Below are 24,436 nucleotides of genomic sequence, written 5' to 3'. Positions count from 1 at the left end.
AGCACAGGTTGTGAGGACAGGTTTGCTTGAGTTGATTTAGGCCAGAGAAGACTGAAGAGAGAGCAAATAGTGTCCAAGTGTCTTAAAGGAGCTACTGTAAAGATAAAATAAATTAGACAATAGAGCAAGAAATATTATGCTTAAATTACAGGAACAGTTGCAATAAATGCTGGAAAAAGGTCTTCTAACTGTAAAAATTCTTAACATATTTTTCCTTATAGCTGGGTGGAATAGAGAGATTTTGAAATTGCTGCTTTTGGGGGATTGTAGAAAGAGTTTAGAGAAATATTTATGAGAGATAGCGTGAGTAGACTTGATTCTACCCTGGGGCACAAAGACAACTAGATGATTTCTTGAGGCAGCCCCACTGGGGGTGTATATGTGGTTGTTCTATATTTAATAACCTGTGCTTTACCATAAATCTAATCCTAAAGTGAAAATAGCATTGGCAATTGTGGTGTGGTTACCATCGAAAAGAAAATGTCATATTCCTGCTGCCAGATACAGATGGAAAAATGTGCCTGTGGCTACTGCTGTTACCTTGGCATACTGGAGCAATCTAGGATTAATACTTTTCTTGCCCTTATAACACAGACTTAGTTTGAAAGTAAAGATTTCAGTCTTTTTAAGAGCAATAATACAAGTTCCATTAATTTCTCTGGCTGCTTGCTCCACCTTATGATCAGGATTGTGTTGTCATACATGTGCTGGCTATGTGCTGAACAGGTATACACATACAAGCTGCATGTGTTTTGTCAAAGCAGTTTGACTTTTGCTTCACCCATTAACTGACAACATATAAAACAGGCATTGTCACATATTTCTCTAGAATGTCAGCTAATGAAAACAGAACGACCAAAGCCAAACACATTCATTATCAGATGTCTTCAGTGGACCACTGTCATAGAGAGGACGTTCCATGTTGACACTCCAGAGGAACGGTGAGGATGTTATTTTTGTTTTGCTTTCCATGTTATTTTACACAGAAACCCCAACAGAGTCTATGCTGGGGTTACACAGTGATCAGCATTTGGAACTGTGACTTTCTGAGCATGTATGAAGACTTACTTAAAGAATTTATAAGTCAGTTTCTGCAAAATACTGTTGATCTCATAGTTAGTGTGATAGTTGCCTGTGAGTAGGTAGGATGAGTGTATTGAAATCAGACAAAACTATGTCAAGATAAGTCTCTGAAGTGTTAAATTTTGAATAATAGAAGCCTGCATTGGAATGTTTTCCAGCTTTGGTGTCTTAAATGTTCATTTTACTTCTCCTAATAGGTACCTCTTTTTTTTTTGGCACGAAAAGCAGTATGCTATAATGTTATATGTTACAATGGTTTTTATGCTTGCTTATTTCAGGAAATATACAGAAATTCTCAAGAAGGAATGTTTTTAATGCACCAAAAGCATCAAGGAGATATGGGATGGTGTACTTGCTGAAATGCTCTGTACGGTGTCTCTGTTTAGATGCACTGAGTCCTCCCAGTGCAGGCATCTGTCCTGTGAAGACTTTGTTCACAGCACTTGTATCAATAGATAACAGAAGACTTTGCTTTTTCTGTGGGGTTTTTCTTGTTAGTGTATTCACTTAGAATTGTTTTATTATACCTTGGACCTGTTTCTCCACTCTGTCTTTTCCCTGGATAGCCAGGCCAAGGAGTGGTAGTGAATAGAGTTAAGTTCAGCTAGTTGTCTGTAATGTCTTTAGCAATGACCTGGATGAGGGGACTGAGTGTGCCTTCAGTACATCTGCAGCTGACACCAAGCTGGGTGGCCATGTTGATCTGCTAGAGCGTAGGGAGACTTTGCAGTGGGACCTGCACAGGTTAGGCCATAAGCCAAGGCTAACTGTGTGAAGTTTAACAAGGCCAAGTGCCAGGCTCTTCCCCTGGGTCACAACTACAGACGTGGGGATGTGTGGTTAGAAAGCTGTGACTTGGAGAGAGACCTGGGGATATTGGTTGACATTTGGTTCAGTATGAGTCAGCAGTGTGCCCAGGCGGCCAAGAAAGCCAGTGGCATCCTGGCTTGTGTTAGAAACAGGGTGGCCAGCAGGAGCAGGGAGGTGCTCATCCACCTGTTCTCAGCACTGGTGAGGCCACACCTCAAGTACTGTGTTCAGTTCTGGGCCCCTCACTACAGGAAGAGCATTGAGGTGCTGGAGCATGTCCAGAGAAGGGCAGGGAGGCTGGTGAGGGGCCTGGAGTGCACGGCCTACGAGTAGTGTCTGAGGGAGCTGGGGTTGTTCAGCCTGGAGAAGAGGAGGCTGAGGGGAGACCTCACTCCTCTCTACAACTGTCTGCAGGGAGGCTGGAGCAAGGAGAGGGCAGCCTCTTCTCCTTGGTGGCGAGTGACAGGGCTAGAGAAATGGTTTCAAGCTGCACCAGGAGAGGTTCAGGCTGGCTGCTAGGTGTCACGGAAGGTAGTTTGGGAGGCTGTGGGGAAAACACGCGAAGGCTCACTTGTGGATTTCAGGTGATTTATTGCTCAAACACGGAGATCCCCTCCCGAACTAAACTCCCCACCTGAGTTCTTTTGATCTGAGGTTGTAGGATAACAGTTCAGAAAATGGCAAATAGAAGAGAGTCTGTGATTTCTTTAGAGTTCTTTTGAGTCTTCAAAGTTATTCAGTCTTTAGGTAGAGGAGTCTTTTCTTTGGTTTACTCACGGTTCAGCGGTTCAGGTTAGCAGGGTTCGAAGTTTGGGCGGTGTCCCTTTGTTCGTCAGGATCGGGCCCAAGCAGCTTCAGGCCTCTGCGGGCCCCTCGTCGGGCAGGGCCGATCAGGAGGGAGAGGGAGGCAGGAGCCGGGCAGACAGGCAGGCGAGCGAGCGAGCAGGTAGGAGCAGGTACGAGCAGGTAGGAGCAGGTACCAGCAAGCCCCGATCCAGGCCGGCACACCATTTTTGTAATGTTCAAAGAGGTGTAACCCTCCAGTTCAGACTAATTTTACATTATTCTTACAGATTGGCACAAATTATAATTAACCCATACAATCGGAGAATTCTTACCAAAACAATTTCTAAGACCACCCCAAGCATGGCCCACACCAGGTGTGGAGCGGGCATGAGAACTGCCGTTCCCCCTAGCCAAAACAGTGGCCATTGTTTACCTTTTATCTCACCTAGGGAGAGACTTTCTCATGGGACTAAAGGACTGTTTTGGTTTTACGATGCTCTTGGCATTAATGTGAGACACTATAACTTTCACAACAGGGAGGCCTGCTAAGGGCTTCTGCTACCCTCCATGACACTAGGAAATACTTCTTCACGGTCAGGGTTATCAAGCATTGGGATGGTCTGCCCAGGGCAGTGGTGGAGTCACTGTCACTGGAGGTATTTCGCACTGGAGGTGTGAACCTGGTGCTTAGGAACATGGTTTAGGATTGACCCTAAACTGGGTTGAAGCTTGGGCTGGATGATCTTTGAGATCTAGCAATAGAACAAGGGGACACAGTCTCAAGTTGTGCCAGGGGAAGTCTAGGCTGGATGTTAGGAGGAAGTTCTTCACAGAGAGTGATTGGCATTGGAATGGGCTGCCCAGGGAGGTGGTGGAGGCACCGTCCCTGGAGGTGTTCAAGAAAAGCCTGGATGAGGCACTTAGTGCCATTGGTCTAGTTGACTGGCTAGGGCTGGGTGCTTGGTTGGACTGGATGATGTTGGAGGTCTCTTCCAACCTGGTTGATTCTATGATTCTATGGTCAGATGTATTCTGTGATGTTGTGATTCTTCTGTGTGTGCAGCACAGTACCTCCTACTGCATACACAAGTGCTACCAGACTCTCCCTGTGTCCTTTGCTGGCTGAGCATAAAGCAGCAGGCACTGCACTTGGTGTGGAGCTATGGTATGTTGGTAGTCCTGCTGGTGTATCTGTGCTGGTTAGCCAGCACACAGAATAGGCTCAGCTGCCCTTGCTTGTCCCTGCGTGGAAACCCTCATCTGGGCCTGCTCCTCTATGCAGGCACTGTTTGTTATGCTTGTAGGAATTTAATTATCTCTGAGGGCTTCTTTCTCAGGGGAATTTTAAATTAGCCAACAACACGAATTTTAAGAGGAGACAGACAAACAGTGGAACGCATGTTGTGATTTAATATGTCCTACTTATTTTCTGTGAGGATGCCTGACAGGAATGGAGAGTACCACACTACCAGACAGTATCGCATAGATGACAGCATTCCCTGCTCGGAGCTGTATTTTACCTGGAGCAAGTGTTTTCAAGTTTTCACTATCAAAATACTGATAAATCATCATTTTTGATGCTGGTCATAGAATCGCAGAATCAACCAGGTTGGAAGAGACCTCCAAGATCATCCAGTCCAACCTAGCACCCAGCCCTAGCCAGTCAACTAGACCATGGCACTAAGTGCCTCAGCCAGGCTTTGCTTGAACACCTCCAGGGATGGTGACTCCACCACCTCCCTGTGCAGCCCATTCCAATGCCAATCACTCTCTCTGCCAACAACTTCCTCCTAACATCCAGCCTAGACTTCCCTCGGCACAACTTGAGACTGTGTCCCCTTGTTCTCTTGGTGGTTGTCTGGGAGAAGAGACCAACCCCCACCTGGCTACAGCCTCCCTTCAGGTAGTTGTAGACAGCAGTGAGGTCAGCCCTGAGCCTCCTCCAGGCTAAACACCCCCACTCCCTCAGCCTCTCCTCATAGGGTTTGTGTTACAGGCCCCTCACCAGCTTTGTCACCCTTCTCTGGACACCTTCCAGCACCTCAACATCTCTCATGAATTGAGGAGCCCAGAACTGGACACAGCACTCAAGGTGTGGCCTGACCAGTGCTGAGTACAGGGGCAGAATAACCTCCCCTGTCCTCCTGGCCACACTGTTCCTGATCCAGGCCAGGTCAACTTCGCCGCCTTTAACAAAATTAAAGTGATTAATTCATATGGCTCTTCTGCTGTATAACATGAAAATTGAAACAAGTATCATGTGAAAAAGCATAAATAATTTACTTGGATGTATTTTATGAGATTCTAATAGGGATATTTGCTTGTTCATGATAGGGAAGAATGGACAGAAGCAATCCAGGCTGTAGCAGACAGACTACAGAGGCAAGAAGAGGAGAGGATGAACTGTAGTCCAACTTCACAGATAGACAATATAGGAGAAGAAGAGATGGATGCCTCAACAACACATCATAAAAGAAAGGTAATGACATTATAAAGTCACTGACCAGACTAATGCATAAATAACTTCTGTAGAAAAGTCTAGTTGGTTAAAACAGTACCCAGGAAATAGTATTTCTACCTACATTTCAGTGTATTCCAGGAAATAGTATTTCTGCAGACATTTCAATGCATTACAAGCATAAAACTACTTAATGGTTTCATTTCAATGAAGCTGAACTGCCCTGGTTTTATTTATTTGTTATGCTATCCAATACAGAACTTCCGAAAGAACAAAGCTTGACTGTTCAGGGACATGTTGATATTCTGCATTTTGACTATTATTTTTGTTTTCCTTTTTGTTTACTCTTTTAGAAGTACAGCAGTAAAATATTTTCTTTGGACAAGTAGATTTGCCCCCTTTCTCATGCAAATAATACTTAGTACAAATTACATAATTTGCATGGGAAAGTCTAACAGGTTTTGGCTTTTAATGACCTTGGGCTTTTGCTACCTGAGAAAATAACTGCTTTAGTTTTCAGTGAAGTAAGAAAAAGCAATGTCTGTGTTTTGCAGTCCTTCACAGCTTTTGATGTAAGTACACTTTTGGCTGTAACATACTTGTAGTTCAGTCTCCAGAGTTAAACATAAAACTAAGACCATGATTTACAGATTCAGTGTCATCAAAAATTTGCTTCTTGTTTTGTCTTTCCATTTTATTCCTGTGTTTCTGTAAATATAGACTACTCTTGAAGAATGGATCATTCAAGCAAATGTTTCTCATGTTACTATACAGGATTGACATGAGTCAGAGATGCATTGAAATTGCCTGAGAAGCGATAAGCTGCTTCTATAGGACTAGCTTAATTCTTTCTAACTAGGAATGACACCTGTAGAAAACTAAGTGGAAGTCTGCTTACAGAGCATTATAGCTGATGCAACTGAATGCCTTTGAATAATGAACAATGAAATGAAATAGTGAATGTGTGTGCCTTCACTCATAGAGCATGTTTTGTTAATTGCACAAGAATCATGGAAAAAATCAGTGGCTGAACACTACCCCTGTGAATGTAATTCAGGCATCACAGGAACTTGTAGTTCTGTCATGTCCTCTATTTGGAGAACTTCAGTTTGCAATGCAAACATGATTCTTTCATAGTTCTTCTCTTTATTTCAGAGTATGCAATTTTCTAACTTTTTTCCACTACAGAAAAAGGTAGAAAATGAATTTTATGCAGCTGTAACAATATAGTCATCGTACATTGTTGGGTTGACATTGAACTTCTAGCCTTGCAGCATAGATGTTTAATGATTGTGCTCCAGGGTAAAATATGACAAGTGACAGCAAGATACAGGCAGCATTTGAGATGTGACAGTCTTTCTGAGAGGCAGTATGATGTGAAAGGAATTGGGAGTTTGCTCAGTTAAAGATCTGAGCGCTGTTCCAAGCTTGTGTATCCTCTCAGGGAAGTACAAACCCACTGCAAGACAGCAAGCATTTTCAAGGTGTCAAAATTAATGCTATTTAATATATGTACTTTTCTTGTTCACAGTGCAGTGTGTTTTCCTGTTCAATAAAAGGGATTATGGGGACAGGAGAAGAAGTAAGATCAGTTTTCATAGAATCAACCAGATTGGAAGAGACCTCCAAGATCATCCAGGCCAACCTAGCACCCAGCCCTAGCCCATTCCAATACCAATCACTCTCTCTGCCAACAACTTCCTCCTAACATCCAGCCTAGACCTCCCCTGCCACAACTTCACACTGTGTCCCCTTGTTCTGTTGCCGCTTGCCTGGCAGAAGAGACCAACCCCACCTGGCTACAGCCTCCCTTCAGGTAGTTGTAGACAGCAATAAGGTCCCCCCAGAGCCTCCTCTTCTCCAGGCTAAAAAACCCCAGCTCCCTCAGCCTCTCCTCATAGGGTTTCTGTCTTTATACCGTAAGACATGCTGAAGTAAGATGCGTATTTCAGTGCACGTTCAGTGCTGCAGAATATTTAACAACTTTGGCAACAACCCAAAAGAAAATTCTACAAAACAGAAGTAAAGTGAAAAATGGTAATATTCACCCAATAATAGAGCAGAATGGAGGTTTTTTTAGCCAGTGAAGAACATACTAATGACTGAAAGGATTTATTTTTTTTTGACGAAGTCTCAAAATAACCACTGCAGATTTTGTGACTGTTGGAATACTTTAGTGAAATATTCTCAGAAGTTTTTTCAATTAAAAAGAAAATACTATGTAACTGTAATGATGGGGATTGTCTCTTCCTCTGTGTTAAAATTGGGAAAAATATTTTTAAGAAACAGTTCTATTTTATTTAAATGTATCTAAAAAGCTTCTGTTGAAGCTTTTGTAGTTGTTAATATAATCAGAACAATTTCAGGTATAATGACAATACGTTTTTATTGCCTTCTTTATTTTGGTGTTAGATTTCTTCTCATTTCAGTGATTTTTTTTTTTGGCACATCGTGTCCTACAAGATTGTTTTGTTACCTGATGTTACATCTAGGACAAGTGAATTTTGTTTCTGTGTGTGCCAGATGGTATACATATGAATAGAAGGACATAGATTAAGAAACAAGACAGAGGAGTGGGCCTGTTCTTCTCTAAAGAGGTAGAAAAAGGTTTATGAAGAAAACATTCTTCAGGTTGTGGAACTTGATTTAGACATGACAGTAATGACCCCAGTAAATTATCAGGAAGAACCCAAAGTGTATTTTTTCTGTTGTTGTTTGAATTTTTTTTTTAATGGTTCCAGTGTGCTACTTCAGTTTTACAGCAGTAACATAACAACATCACTAAACTCCAGAGTACTAGAAATTCTTTGCAAATTGCCTATGTATCTTGCTACATCATTCATTTCAAATAGGATTTCTTTCTGGTGAAGTCTGACTAAAACTCCAAGTAACAACCTTTATAAAAATCAGGAATTTCTAGAAATTAGGCCCTTGGTAGGTATTTTTGGGGCCTGTAGTAGGATATGTTCTTTCAAACATGTAATTCATAGGTAAGTAAATACACTGTACAGAAGGATGAATATATCTTACAACTCTTTGGTTGATACAGTTTTCTGTGGCTTCATTGTTTTTCCTTTGGTTGCAAATTTGTTTGGCAGGGTGAAGGATGAGAAAAACCCAAGGTTTTCAGAGGAACCCAAAAAGCAGTGCAGTAGGGAAAAAGATTCAATGTTTAGAGCTTGGAAAGAATTGAACAGGTAGGAAAATTGAGCAGGTAGAAAGGATCCAGTCTTCTGGGAGCCTCTGAACTTGCTTACCAACATCCCTTGGGTTTAGGAAGTATTTCCATTTTTTCACCAGTTTTCAGTACACCCTCAGCTATGGCATCTGTGTTTTTATCTCCTAAGGTCTTGTGTTCTTTGGCAGACTTTTTGAGCTATCCTACACTGCATATCATCTCTAAGCCTTCTGCTGAGCTTCTGAAGAATGAGAGCATCAGAAGGGTTTATTCTTAGAACTAGCACTACTGCCATAACCTGCTGTTAAGCCACAGCTCATAGTCTTGCAAACCTATTACCTTCTTCTTATGAATATACATATATTTTTTAACTTGTTTTAGCTGCTCTTGCAGCTAGAATCATGGGTGCTTTGCTTACATTATGTAAGAAAAATTTGGGTGAATAAGCCTTACAATTTGACTGGCTTGCTGCCCTTAATCATCAAATCCATGGCTGTGATCAGTCAAGCCAAGATCATGCTCCTGTGTGCAGGCAAAGGGCTTTTTTTCTGAGCTGGTTTTGTTTAGGCTCTGATGATCCTTTTGTAAGTCCAGGCTTTCAAAGATCAGAATTATGGGGGAAAGTTACTCCCTTCAGATTGCTTATGATCCCATTAATACTGGACTGTTAGCAGTGGCAGCTGTTATGGTCACTAACTTAGTATTATTCTTCAGCAATAAAACTGTTGGCCACTCTTTGTCCAGGAATATGACATCTTATGACTGCAGATATGGAGGATTTGGCCCTCAATTACTCATCTCCTGCCTCAGTTGTGTTTGGAATGCATTTTGGATTTTTCACCTTCATTTTGGTCAATTCCCTCTGCGTCTTTTAAGTTGCAGGTTGACCACATAAAAGCTAAGAAATTATAGCATTAAAATGGTCGATGGAACCTTCGTTCTTCCTCTTATATAAGCAGATTTCAAACCAACTCTGAGAAATTGGATAAGTGATTTTCACAGTTGATTGGCAGCTACTTAAGACCCACAGCATTAGCATCATACACTTGAACTAAGGAAATAAGAAGGAAATTTTGCCCTTCATTCTTTCTCACAAGAGAGAGTATATTTCACTGCCAGTATTTGTGATTGCACACCAGGAATATGGCCACTAGATCTACCTTTGGAAAGTTTGTGAGATATGTAGGTGCTGTTAGACATAGTTTCTTGTAGGGATAAGGAAAGTACTAATTCCATAAGTAGAAGTTTATCTGGAACATGAGTATTCAAAAAAATTGCTTGAGGCTGCATTTGGTGGTAGAAAGAGACACTAGGAAGATGGGAGATAAGGCATGACTTTTTGTTTTCCTCACACATAACAGGATTATGTGTCTTTAACTTAACAAATCTGAGAATTGAAGTGTAATTACTTCAATAAATGTTTTGAGGTGTATTTTTCACAAAGGAAGGAAGATTATTGATGTTGTAGGGCAATAGTAGAACAAGAGTATTTGAGTGTGTTGTCTTTCAGAGCGTTTAACCATTTTCTTCAAGGGTGCTTTGATAGATCGTGTGTGGTTATGTCATGCTGCAGCTAGCAGCCAGTGCCAGTAGCACGGGTTGCTGAAAGATGATCTGTGGAAGCATACAGGGGAAGCCAGTGATTGGCTCTGAGCTGTCCAAAGAAATCCTACTGTGACCATGTGCAATTACTGGGTTCTCAGTATTGTATTGTTTACTCTATGTCTTCCTCTTTGCATCTTATGACATGACCATAGGATTGATGCCTCTGAACAGGCTGTGAAACGAACTTGTAGGACGTAGATGATTATTAACTTCAATCTTTGCACTTGCTGATGTGATTAAACTGCTCTGGGATGTCAGATCATCCAGTTGTATTCTTTCTGTGTGTGACACTACAGTTTTTCTGATAAACCTCAGACTGAAATTGTCTGATGGTAGGACCAGTTCCAGGTGTACTATGTTTAAACAACAAAACTAGGGCAATACTAGATGCTTGAACAGTCGCTGTAACGTGATCACATGGAAGAGGAAAACATGCCCCTTCTTCCTTTTTCAGACCCAGACTGATTAATGTAAAAGTCATGTAATAGTTATCTGCACTAAATTTTTAAAGTGCAGTAGCTGGTATTATGCAAAACACACCAATATGCCCTGTTCTTATGTCCCTGGTAATCAGGAGTTGATGAGCTTTCTTAGGTGAGGAGCATTCATGAAATGCTAGTGTAGGCTAAGACTTCCTTCTTTGTGAGCTTTGTAAAAGTGGAGTGTGTGTGTGCAGTACTTAACTTTAGAGAACTATAATAGTATGGTCGAACAATGTGTCCTGATGGTTTAAGGATACAGTTAACTATTATGAACCCAATTATAGAAGACTTCCTATTTTGGTAAACTATTCTTATTCTATTAGTAACATATTAGTTATATGTGAACACACTTATGTTCAAACTGGAACTAGATAGCACTAGCCTTGCTAACCCTTGTTCTTTGCTCCTTATAGACAATGAATGATTTTGACTATTTGAAACTGCTGGGCAAAGGCACGTTTGGCAAAGTTATCCTGGTCCGAGAGAAGGCCAGCGGCAAATACTACGCCATGAAGATTCTGAAAAAAGAAGTTATTATCGCAAAGGTAAGGAAGGTTCTATTTTTAATACTGTTTAATTCATAGAATCAACCAGGTTGGAAGAGACCTCCAAGATCATCCAGTCCAACCTAGCACCCAGCCCTAGCCAGTCAACTAGACCATGGCACTAAGTGCCTCATCCAGGCTTTGCTTGAACACCTCCAGGGACGGTGACTCCACCACCTCCCTGGGCAGCCCATTCCAGTGCCAATCACTCTCTCTGCCAACAACTTCCTCCTAACATCCAGCCTAGACTTCCCCCAGCATAACTTGAGACTGTGTCCCTTAATTATTTTGACTAGAACAATCAGCATCTAATACAGAAGAATGTTTGGTAGTAACTGAGTTTGACAGGAATGACTATATTTTCAGGAGTGAAGAATACAGAAAAAAGTATGTGTGGCCATTTTGCCTACCTTTCTCCATTGTTTTATAATCTGGAGTGTGGTATAACACTGAGAGAGTTCACTGGGCAGAAAGGCAGTGCAGTCCAAGTTTAAAACAAGGAAAAATGCATTGTAGGGTGTATTACATGAAACATTTTCTATGTCAACTGCAGGCTTATTCAGATAAATGCAATTAATTTAATGGGCTTGTACTCTGTTTCTACTGTGTCAGGTAAGATTGCTGTGTATGAGACTGAATAATTTTCATGTTTTCAGTTTTTGAGACAGAAAAGTCTGAAGCTGTTGTTTGAAGAAGTGGTTTAGGCTGGCATTGTCCAGTCGTTTAAACTTCATTAATTTAATGTTACTAGCTCTTGTATGTAGTCATAAATTTACTAATTTAAACTTGATCTTCTGCTCTGACTTTTGTTTCTAGGAATTCTAAGGTTTTAAAATCCCACTTGCACAGAATAAACTGAGAGCAAGATGCCTGTATGTTATTATTTTTGTGGGACACAACTAAAAATAATCTCAATTATTAAATAAGGAAAATTTTGGGGATGTGAATGTGATTGAGATTTTTGGATGTTTGAGGCTAACAATGCCAATATTTGTAAAGATTGAATGTGGGAATGGCTAAAGCTGCTCCTGGCTTTTGGCTTTTTGGGTCCCTGGCATCCTGGAGAGGGGGCATTCACAGCGTGTATTACAAGCAGAACTGCATCAAATGGCTGTGTACTCATAGTCTGAGCTTCCTAAGCGCCCTGCTGTTATCCCTATCATTTTGGAGCTGCTTGTCATTACATCACAGGGTGAGCCCTCTTCCCACCATCTTCTGCCCCCAGTCTCTGCAAATCTGATGGCATGAGAGACCACAAGTCTGCTCCACAGCCTCACTGTCCCTGCTGCAGGCTGCTTCTCACCTCTGGTGTGTCTCTTGACCTTCAGCCTCTCAAGGAGATGGTGAGAGGATCCTGGCTTTTGAGGGAATGGAGGACAAGCAGAGGTGATCTTTCTTGGTCTGGGCTTTCCTGGCTTAGTTTCTCTCCTGTTGGCACAGGGCTCATTTTAATCTTCCTTGTTTAGGTGTGCAGACAGGAGAGTGTCACTGTCTCTCTCCAAATTACCTCTTCCTCAAAATCTGGTTGGACATGGGGTGGGGTTGTGTAGACATCTCCCACCAGATTCATGTCCTCTGGGAGAGGAGGTCAGGCCTAGTCAGGGAAGTACTGGTCCTTTGAGCACTGCTCACTTGGCTTAGAAGGACAACCCAAGTGGGAGAGGAAGGGAGTCTTGTATAGCTACATGTTTTTTAAGGAAAAGCAAAATAAACACTAAATCCTGCAAATGTTTAAAACCAGAAAATCTGACTTAACTTTAGGCTTCACAGTTGCCTGTTGATTGCTACCTTTATACCTTTCTTGCAAAAGGATTCACTCTGGTGGAGCTACACTGATGATTCAAGCAGAACAACGGAACTGTGATGATACGTTTAAACTGACAAATTCTTCCCTGCATTGGATATTTTAGTTTTAAAATAATAAAATGAAATAAATTAAATTATATTTTGCCAAACTTAAATTTAATTTAAAATATTTTCTCAAAACACTTGAGTTATTTTTCATCTTTTTTTCAGGTTCATTCATTTTCCAGAACTTTTCTATAGATTTCTCCTATGAAAGCATTGACCTTCTCCTCATAATACCAATTGTACATCGCAATTCAGATCTACTTCTTCTGTTCTTTATTTCTTAGGATGAAGTGGCTCATACACTTACAGAAAGCAGAGTATTGAAAAACACCAGACACCCTTTTTTAACAGTAAGTTTTAGGAATTAATTTAAATAACATTAGCAAGTAATTTTCAACATAATAAGTATTCCACTATGAAAATAAGCTATGAACAAACTTTGAAGTCTTTCATGGTGATTTGTGAACAAGCAGTAGCTGTCTGGTGCACATGGTGTCCTTTATGAGAATATGTATTTAAGAGATCAAAAATAAAGTTTCTTGTAATTTTAAAAAGTTTAATAAGCAATGTTGGTGGTTGTTTTTTTTTTAACATTAACACTTTTAAATTCATTTAATTAATTTCATATAATTTCAAGTAATTTTTACCAGGAATACTTCAATAAGAATCTGATAAAATTATAAAACCCACTATTTGTTCAATGTAAGTAGACCATGGAGCAACAATACTCAAACCTCACTGCTTTAGTATCTTTGTCTTCAAATGGTTAATATTTAACAGAAAGAGAATACTGAAAAGATTATAAAAATGTGAAGATTTATGACAAATTCTGATACATAATTTCCATTTTACAACTGACTTTCTTCTGATTCCTTTGAGCATATATTAGAAGCATTTTATTTGACTTCAAAAGGTAATTAACACGTATTTTACTACAGTGAGAAGTTACTTTATTTTTTGTATTGAATTATCAAAGTATAGCATGGAAGTTTTATTATTTAGAAAATCATAAACCTTTTAGACAGTAGAGGATGACATTTACATTGTTTGCCAAAATATTCTTGGAAATACACTCAGGAGAAATGACACCCCCCAAAGTTTCTTAAATTGCAGTGTAAAAGTAAACAGAAGTAGGTGTGATTCCAATCCAATTGTTCAATGATGTTACTGCAATTGTAATTTTAAATCTTTTTGATATTTTATTAAAAAAAACTATTTTAAGGAAACATGCAGTATTTAAATTACATCAGTCTTCTTATGACTGTTTTTTTACATGCAGTTTTACTGCATTGCACTTCTTTTAGGCCAAGACTACACCTATAGATTTTCTTTGGTAGCATTTTCCTAAGCAAAATCAAATCAACATTGATAAGTCAGAAGTTTTAATTAATTAAGATAATAACAGTTTTATGATTTAAAAATTGTATGTGAATAAATATATTCATTTGGCACTCAGTGTTTTTAACATTGCATAGTAAGTGAAACTAGAGCATCCTTGCTTAGCAAACATAAGCAGGCTGACAGTTAAGATGACTTAAAGATTTCATTTGGCAGAAATTAAAAAGAACCTCTTTCTTCATTGGCATTGTGGAAGTGGACATCATGAAATATTTCAAGTGAGAGTAGCTGGTACTGTGTATGACAATAGGAAATGCAGTATAAAGTTGTGTAATTTAGTAAATATTTAGTGTTTTATTATTACAAGCATGATGTTTTCCTATCCACATCCATACGTCAGAGATGAGGAAAGACATGAAAGTTCTCACCAAGTCAGAATTATCTGCGTAAGAAGATAAAACTAAGCTTTGTTACAGCTGAAGTGTAAGAAATTGGGTTAATACAAGATGTTAATTGGTTTGGTTTTGCTCTTTTTCTTTGCAAGTCCTTGAAATATTCCTTCCAGACAAAGGATCGTTTGTGTTTTGTGATGGAGTATGTTAACGGAGGAGAGGTAAGTTTAAAGAGAAATTGTTCTGCACTGGGTTATACTTCAAAGGTGATATTTTTTCTTGCCTTTTTTGCTTTCTAATATCTTCTAAGGTTTGGGCATTTTTATTTTATTTAAAAAATATTTAAAGTGGTTTTATTTAAAAAACAGAAATAAATCTTTTCATAACTATGATGTCAAAAGTAATTCCTGTTTGTGAACATTTAGACTGTTGGAATGATGAAAAGTAATTTCACAGTAGAGAAATATTGCTTATTGCTTTTTTCTTCAAACATACCGTGTCATGTTCTGGCATGAAATGATCACAGTCTAGTGCAAACAAGGAAAAGGTTGTTGCCTACTCTTGCTTCTGTCCTAATATGAATTTGCCATTGCAAAAACCTGTGAGAAAAGAGTGATGTGTTCATGTTTTTCATTACTTTTATCCCTTCTCTTCCTGTGTGCTCTGGAAGTTTCAACTTCAGTGCTAAATTTAAAGTGTTATTAGCCTTGAAGGTGGTGTTGTTGTCTTCCAGCTGTTTACTGAAGGATGGAATATCAAAAACCATACCTGTCAAAGGGAACTGAAGAGAACTGCAATCTCATCTACCTTTAGATGCTGTTTGCTATTCAGACTGTATCTCTTTATGATAGGAACTAGGGATTTTTTCCTTATTTTTACACTTGATAGTCCACTATGTGCTGCATAATAACATTAAAGGACTAAGTATTTGCACTAGCTTTCTTATTAGAAGACTGCTTCTTCATTCAGGAAATGCTGTGGCACTATACCATGTTTTGCATTACCCCTTTGCTGTATTCTCCTACAGTAAAACTGTTTTTGGCTACAACCCTAATGATGGATCACCCCCAGAGTGCCTGCCTTGCATTCATTGCTCTGGCAATCTCTGGGCCATCTGAGGCCCATTTACATACTCAGAATCACAGAAGACATCCAGTTGGAAGCAACCTCAAAGATCATCCAGGCCAACCTTCGACCCAGCACTGAAGGGTCAATACTAAACCGTGTCCAGGTCTACACACTGCTTAAACATCTTCAGGGATGGTGACTCCACTACTGCCTTGGACAGACCATCCCAGTGTTTGATAACTCTCCCTGTGAAGAAGAAACAAGCAAAACCTGTCTGTGGCTGTTCTCTACTAGGCAGAACTAATCATAGTGTCCCACTATAGGGGTCTGATATGTGAGGATGGCTTTTTTGACTAAATATATGTTAACCGCATTCTGGACATCAAAGGAATTGAGCAGTTTTGACAAGTTGAACTAGACAGAAAAGTCTTGCTCAGCAGTAAAGGAACAGCAGCCTTCTCTTGCACACTCAGATGGCTTATTTGATATTGACCTTATGTCACCAAAATTAAGGCAGTGCTATCTGCAGTGAGTTTTAAAAGTGGAGCCTTTATAAACTAGCTAATTCTTCTTAGTTTTCCCCATGTAATACCTTTTCTCATTTCTGTAATCTCAGATGATACACTGTGAAAGTGTCTTTTTAACATGAACCTATCATCAGCATACTCTTCTTTCTGAAAGATAATTTTGTGTCTTATTTGAATGCAGAGCAGAGCCCACAGAGAATGTTATTGATTCCTATCTTACATCTGAGGATACTCTGACATAGTGTTTTGATCAGGCTCGTGTCTTTTATGCCCCTGCATTGGGTGGTGACCTTTATGGCAGCTGCTTATACATCTTGTGTCACAGATTTCTTGGTGGCAGCCTGCTTTTGCTTACTGGGATTTGAGTAATTGCAAAGAACTTTGCCAAGAGTGGGTTGCTTTTTCCCAGGTATGATGCTCCTATTTGTCAGTGTTGCTCATACTCTTTGCTGACTGTTCCCTAATTCAGCGAAGCCAACCGTAAATTTTTGCCACAGTGGGTGGCCTTTCAGAGCAGGCAGTTTTCTTTGAAGAAACTCTCCTGATTTGCTCATGTGCTAGATCTGGAACAGTAAGTTGGACAACTTATCCTTTGTAATAGGAAAATCTTCAGTCTTACCAAATTGTCCTGTGAATTTCAGAATTTGGTCACTGTCTACGTGACTGAGAAATACAAATGACTTCATATTTGTAAAAACAAACATGCTGTTAGAACTGAAACACTGCACAAAATTGCACAAAGTTTAGCCAGCATTTTAGCCATTTGTAAGCACATCTCCTGTACCAGGCACAGACTTTTGCTGCATCCCTCTGTGTTCAAACAAAGTTTCATTTTCCTGCAATGCTTTCTCACTGGTGAAGGTGTTGAAAAATCAACCTGTAGATGTATCCGTCCAGTGGGAAACTGACAGTAGCAGAGCCACGCTGCTTTTGATTCTCCCCAGAGCAGTACTATCTTTAGTATGTTTCTGTTTAAAATGCCTTTAGATTAAAAAATTCTCTTTAGTTAATTGTGCCTGAGTCAATTGCTTTGGAGTTTTTGTGGATTGTATCTTTAAGGGGCACATTACCCAAACAGTCCTCGGAATGAAGGAGTTCTTGACATTTTTATCATATTCATGGCTCTCAACCAGAATAAAGCAAGAAAATGCCACAATTTAGGTTTCTGTCCCACTACAGTAATAAAAAGTGTAGTCAGTACTAGGAGTCTTCAGTTCCTCTTCCTATGGCTTAGAAGGAAAACAGCCAAGGAAGTAGGTCGCTGAATTTATTCAGGAGGAGAACTTGTGTTAAACTTATTCTGACCAAGATACTTCAGTACTTGGCAAAAATCTGAATCCATGTTAAATTTAACATCCCACGATAACAGTGGCTATTTATCTTTTCTTAGCCTTGCCAGTGTAGCTTCAAATTAGTTAGACTCTGTTAATAAGGGAAGAATTCCTAATGAAAATGTAACTGTGTCAGTTTTACTAGTCTCTGTGTGTGCTTTTTTCATGTTGTGTAAAGTATTGAATTCTCCTTCCTTAAAAAACCCTCAACATATTCTGTCACTAAATATATTGAAATAAAATATGAGAGGATTTTTTTTCAAGCAAACCTTTGAGACAGAAATACCAAATGCATTTTTCTCATACTGACAACATTTACAGTTAATTTTCTGCTGCTGATGGACCCAAACTTGAAATCTTTGTTGTGGGCTGAAATGATAACTCTCTTTTTTTCAGTGGTTGTGGTGCACACTTTGGATGAAGTGTTTAACAATGCCTGTTGATCGTAAACTCTGTTGCAGTGTTACTGTTGTGATGACTTCTCAGTACCTTTGTTGCCCTGAAGAAATCACTTTTCACGTAGCATTAAGACATGGAAATTTGATTTTAGAAAAGAAACTATGTAAAGCTGAGATGCAGTGACCAAATTTCAGTATCCAGACTTTGAAATACCATATTTAAGAGTGTGTGACAAAATAGTACATGCTGCATTGCATGATAAACTGAGTTCTTTACTTTGGTTCAAAATACACAGTAGTCTTGTAAATGCATTAAACTATCAGTACTTGCAGACAAATAGAAGCCTACTTTAAAGAAAATAAATACAGGTTTTGTACATTTTTTTGCTGTCCTTGTCCTGTCAACATTTAGAAAAAAATCATGTGTAAGGCTGTGTTGAAGGTTGTCCTGCTGGTGTTGGATTTACCTGCTCTTCCTTTGGTAACCCATATAATTTTGACTACAGTGTGATTGCAGTGCATTAGGAGAACATTAAAGTCTTGTGCCACCTTCCAGACCACACAGAATGGTATGAATTGTATAAAAAATTGCATTCTAAGAATAATTCTTTATTCTTGGGGTCTCCTTTTGGAGTGTATTTCCTATCTTTTGTTTCCAGTATTTTCTTCTAAAGGTTGGAACACTTTAGAAATTAAATCTAATACTCTGCAGGGTAGGTGGCTGTCATGAATTGAGTTGAACCTGCTGCTGGTATTCCTACCATGCTGCAGTCATGCCAGCTTCAAAAAATTAAAGTGCTAACTGGAGCAAAGTATTAAGGGGCTTGAAGTTCAGATTGCAACATGTGAGGTTCCTGTTCCAGTTGCTGCTTCTGGGTTCTAGATTCTTGGGTGTTGCTCTTTCCTGCTTCGATGGTGGTGGGACAAGGAGGAATGAGGGAGTAGATTTCTGGCCTGGGCTTTTGGTTCACTCTCTTCTGCTTGCTGCTGATTTACACTGTGCTTCTGCAAATAGGCTAAGGTAATTACACATTTTATACCATGTCTGTCTGATTTTGATCAGTAAGCTCTATTCTTATCTCACTTTTTTTTGGTCTCAGTCCCAAGTTTTTGTGTGTTACTTTTCTCTCACTTCTGTGTTGGGAGAATAGGCAGGTTAATCTGCTGATTGGTTTGACCCAGTTTGTTCTGATTCTAGCTATTACATTGACCAGTGAGTTAACTCTCTTTCTTTGCACTTTCAGGGTAATTTCAGACTCCATACTTTGTAACAAACTTAATTGGTAATTATCAGTATAACGAAGTTTAACTCTAAAATTTGTTTGGGTAGTTTCTCCACAGCAGAATTCTGAATCTCTCTTCCATTTGGCATTTTTTTTCCACAGCTCTTAACTTCAGTTCATTAGGCAAGAGAGAACTAAATGGTGTGTTGTAATTGAACATGTGATATTGGTGTCTTGAAGAGAAGACAGAGGACTTACAACTTATCTAATGAAAAATAACTGACTATTGTTGTAAGCTTTGTGATTTTTTTTTTCTTGGTTGTGTCCTGGTTTGTTTTTCTAAACTAAGTAAATGAGAAAATACTCCTTATTCTGAAGTTATGATAGTCCATGATAAAGGTACTATGTATGTTTGGACATAGAATGTGCCTAGGAGCAGCAGAAAGTCTGAAACAATAAACATATAATTCAGATTTCAAGGCTGCTGCTGCAAATGCTTTGCAAAAAGTCAAATCAACAGTCAGATATAGAATGTGTTTAACTGCTTAGCAAATCCAATATACAAGAGCAAGAGCCAGCTGTACAACTTTGAACATGCTAAATGGGTCACTGGGATGTGCAGAAATTTTAACATGCCAATTGATTTAAAGCCGTATCTGTTATGTATTTGTATCTGCAGTTGAGCATACTTTGATCTGTAATTTTTGTCTGTAGTTATTCAATTGTTTGCATTATTTTTTTTCTCTTATTATGAAAAGAAAACCATGGCAACTTTGTTCAGTTTTAAAGACTGGGAAATTTATAGCTCTGGTCTCAGCTGTAGCTGTACCACTCTTACCTATGCCATCAAAGCTATTACGTACAAAATGACGTTCTTTATGCCAGACCTATTTCTAGTGCAATTACAATGACTTTATAGCACATATTTATTAATTGTAAATTAATAATTAGAGGAGGGTTTTTTTCATAATCTTCCATGACATTTTTTCTTTACCTTCTCTGACTTAATACATCTAATCCTTATGTTCTGTGAATAGAACCTCGTGGCATAATTATTCCAAAACAGTGAAGCAACTAAATAATTACCTGAAAACAATGCTATGATCTCACTGAATTAGATCTTTATATTATAATTTTAAAGTTTGCTTTAGTGTCTTCAGCATATATCTGATAGTATGAATTCATCTTTATTATGAATTTTTATATCCAAACGTGCATTATTCACTCAGTAACAACTCTGCTACGTGTGATAATAATATGAAGAATGACTGTAGAGCTGTATATATTGTTAAAACAAGCTGAGCTGGGAACTCAAGGTCTCTGGCAAACAGAATTGTTGCTGGTTGTTTCTAGCTGGTCACTTTACTTGGAAGTTGGTATTTTGAATGAATATGAAGTGTTTTGTTTTTTTAAACTAAACACTAAAGAAAAAATATTTTTGCTAGGTTAATATTCATGTTCAAACTGGGACAGGAACTAATAACATCAGTTGCTGACAAGCATCCTGAGGGTTTAGAACTTTATGATTTTGCTGCTCAGCTACTGGATTAATCTCATACAAAAATTTCAGTAGCCCTTTTGCATGGATATGAATGTAGGGCTAGGTTATAAATTTTTGGGATGTGTTTGCTATTTATATGCCTCACATTATTTTGAATTAATTTGATGCCATCAAAACAAGTGAAACTCTTAAAAACAAGTGACATGAATGTGATTATCTTAGAGATCTCTTCCATCAGAAATGATTCTATGATTATTTATGAAAGAGGCCACAAAACAGACATAAAAGCATAAATTGCATGGATTTTTGTATTTTGCTGTATTTGGATTAAGCTGGTGAAAGGCCTGGAACACAAACCCTGCGAGGAGAGGCTGAGGGAGCTGGGAGTGTTTAGCCTGGAGAAGAGTAGGCTCAGGGGGGACCTCATTGCTGTCTACAGCTACCTGAAGGGAGGCTGTAGCCAGGTGGGTGTTGGTCTCTTCTCCCAGGCAACCAGCAATAGAACAAGGGGACACAGTCTCAAGTTATGCTGAGGGAAGTCTAGGCTGGATGTTAGGAGGAAGTTGTTGCCAGAGAGTGATTGGCATTGGAATGGGCTGCCCAGGGAGGTGGTGGAGTCACCGTCCCTGGAGGTGTTCAAGAAAAGCTTGGATGAGGCACTTAGTGCCATGGTCTGGTTGAGTGGCTAGGGCTGGGTGCTAGGTTGGCCTGGATGATCTTGGAGGTCTCTTCCAACCACTAATCTTTGCTAGAGGACTTTCCCAAGCCTTCTTAAGACTTTAAATAAAACCATTTTAGAGAGCATTTCAGTTAAACAGCTGAATTCTCCTTTTTTTGGGTGTAATTACAGGGTCTGAGGGTGGTGTTTTATACAGTAAGATGCTGACAACCTTACAGAACTTCACCTTCCACTTTTTAATTGCAACTGAAGTTACTGGCAATACGTAGTGACTGACACTTTTCACTGACAGACTTAAGTTGAAAAAGTGTCTGCAAAGTGCTGCTATTTATAAAATATTAAAGAAGAGATAAAACCCTCGAAAGAAACGTTTACATTGTAGCAAAGAAATACACTATAGATTTGGTTTTATAACTCCTAAGCAGTTGTTGGCTTCTATTTTGTAGTGAATGTGATCCTGCTGGCAGTGTGCATGTGGTGGTTCTGTAGAATTCCTGTTCACCTGTTCAGTGAAAGTCTGTGAAAGAACTCAACTGACTTCAGTTCAAAGGGAAGTTACTAAATGACTGAAAAACTTAAGGTGGAATCATAACCTGGATATTTTACCAATATTTCTCAGGGCCTTTAAAAAAATCTGAGAAAGTGATGGTGAAGAAGTACAGAATAATGCTGCTGCATACTTTTTTTTTTTTCCTTCTCTCCTCTGGTAACTGGAGGTTAAATGAGTAGCAAGCAGAATGCCTTAAACAAGATTGGTATATTGATTAAAACGCTGATTTAACAGCTCGCTTTCTCCCTTTGGAAACCTGGAAAAGATAAGCCAGCTGCTGTCTAAGAGTGCTGAGTGTCCATTGAGAGTACACTATCTATCATCACAATATGGTGATGAGAGGTGTTTTATGTTTGTGTTAATTTCCCCCACTAAATCAGTAATTATTACAGTCCTGTCCCTGCTGTTTACCCTGCAGCTGTTTTTCCATTTGTCGAGAGAGAGGGTGTTCTCAGAGGACCGCACGCGCTTCTACGGTGCAGAAATTGTCTCTGCCCTCGACTATCTGCATTCTGGGAAGATTGTATACCGTGATCTCAAGGTAAAAAAAAAAAGAGGAGGAAAAGAAAGTAATCAAATTTTTGTTTTTACAGAGACTATTGGGACGAACACAAAGTAATTATAAAGTTGCGCCATTCAGAGTTAATGGGGAAAAAAATGTATTTAAAGTTCTGTGTGTGATGAAGGAGGTCATATGATGCAGTAATCTATACCTGGGTGCATGACTTTAAGTTGGTTAAAAAAAGAACCAGCATACCTTGGAAATAGCACTTGAAGGAGATTTAAATTTCTGATCCTTTTTATTTTTCTCCATTACTCAGAACTTGGGGTTTGAACAGAAACCTCAAAGATAATTCTCACTGTCCCCACACAAGGGGGACAATGACTGCGTTCTGTTCGTTTCACTAAAGAGTTATGTTCTTGTATGATCTGAAAACATTTTTCAACAATTCAGAATAACTCAATAGGAATTAATTTCAGCCTTAATTTTAAAATTACTCTCCTTTTGTATCTTGAGAAAGATACATAATAGTGGAATGTAATTTGTCTTAGTTTTGGGTGTATATACAGTTGTGTATCACCTTTTTGCCTGAAACTCCATATGACATAGTATGAACATGTTCTAAGGAAAATAACCTCTGCTTTCAACAGGAACATTTTCTGATTTATATGGAAGTAACCTCTAAAATTCCATGATGAGGTTTCTATGACAAGCCTTTAATTTCTTGAACAGGAAATTGAGCCATCCCATTATACATGCACATTAGTGGAGTTAATTTATGGACTCCTTTGTACAAGTGTGCCAGTTTGAAGGTATTGTAGTAATGTGAAATGCTCTGACATCTTGCAAAAGTCAGATTTGTAGTCAGGGAGGGAGAGTTCATGATGTTTTACCTTCATTATAAGTAATAGGAAAAGAGAAATCCAGCATTATTAGTCTTCTATTGCTGGTGTCCTCTCTTTTGCAATTTCTTTGTATGACACTATTAGACTCATTCAAAAATTCATACTTCTGAATTGTATTTCAAGCTTTATGTAGACTTAGGGGGGGCATGGCTATGATTATTCTTTGTTGATATCTTCACTACACATAAAATTGGAAAAAAGCCAACTTTTTTTTTGTTGAGAAAACTTGTTCAGAAGTACCATTTACTTGGGTTTAGTTCTATTTAAAATACTGCTATTAAAGCAACTTCTAGAATTATATTATCTGTGCTTTTTAAGTTAAGTCCACCGTAAATCATAGAATCAACGAGGTTGGAAGAGACCTCCAAGATCATCCAGTCCAACCTATCCCCCCAGCAGGCTATATATTCTGTTTTCACACTTCAAAACAAGGATCCTGTATTTAAAAAGCAATGCAGAGTGTATAAAGGTACAGATACACAATTCAAGACCAGTGTCTTTTGCAAGTGTACAAGGAGGAGTTTACCTTAGTGGTTTGTTTTTATCGGTAGCCTCTCTACATCAAATTTTCTCTGTTAATGACAAGATTGAAAAGATTTATGAGTGTAGACTATCTGTTTCATGTCAGTGTAGTAAAGTGCAACCAGATCGATTAAGGTCATGTTATAGCAAATGAAATCTATGAAGTCTCACCAAATGCCAGCCAGGATTCTAACCTTGAATTACTTGGTTGTGTCTTGAGATATTTAGGAAGTTACTTTGCTTTCATTCTGTGGAAGATGTAATGCAACAAATTTGTAAAGCTTCAGAATGAAAGACCACACTTTGACTGACTTAGGGTTTACTGTTGTAAAATATTAAGGTATTAAATAATTATTTATAGAACAGTAAACGCTGTTAAATGCTGTAATATTATAGGTGCTGTAATTAATACAAAAAGCTCTATTGCAAACAATAAATCTGTATCTTCTTCTGTATAAATCTGTATCTTCTATGTGAATGTAATGTAATGCACCAGTCTATTTTGTTAAGAAATACTAAGGGAACTTTTTTTCCTCACCATACAGTTAGAAAATCTAATGTTGGATAAAGATGGACACATAAAAATTACAGATTTTGGTCTGTGCAAAGAAGGAATCACAGATGCAGCAACTATGAAGACATTCTGTGGTACTCCAGAATACCTGGCACCTGAGGTATGACTTAAAATATTTTCTTGTAATA

At 38.8% G+C, this 24,436-nt stretch overlaps 1 protein-coding gene across 5 annotated transcripts in view; it reads left to right on the top strand.

The window, feature by feature from the left end:
• AKT3 (AKT serine/threonine kinase 3) overlaps nt 1–24,436 on the top strand; it is a 151,263-nt gene that overhangs the window by 95,135 nt on the left and 31,692 nt on the right. For all 5 annotated transcript variants that reach the window (XM_064158656.1, XM_064158654.1, XM_064158657.1 and 2 more), the window contains 7 exons: nt 830–941; nt 5,014–5,158; nt 10,816–10,947; nt 13,083–13,148; nt 14,681–14,749; nt 22,224–22,346; nt 24,280–24,408. In XM_064158656.1, coding sequence (XP_064014726.1) covers nt 830–941; nt 5,014–5,158; nt 10,816–10,947; nt 13,083–13,148; nt 14,681–14,749; nt 22,224–22,346; nt 24,280–24,408 — 776 coding nt within the window. The remainder of the gene's footprint in view (nt 1–829; nt 942–5,013; nt 5,159–10,815; nt 10,948–13,082; nt 13,149–14,680; nt 14,750–22,223; nt 22,347–24,279; nt 24,409–24,436) is intronic.

This window comes from Pogoniulus pusillus, chromosome 18 (genome assembly GCF_015220805.1).
Source record: "Pogoniulus pusillus isolate bPogPus1 chromosome 18, bPogPus1.pri, whole genome shotgun sequence".
In the NCBI taxonomy this organism is placed as follows: Eukaryota; Metazoa; Chordata; class Aves; order Piciformes; family Lybiidae; genus Pogoniulus; species Pogoniulus pusillus.
The sequence above is the reverse complement of the archived record's forward strand: the minus strand, read 5'-3'. Positions and strand labels throughout refer to the sequence as shown.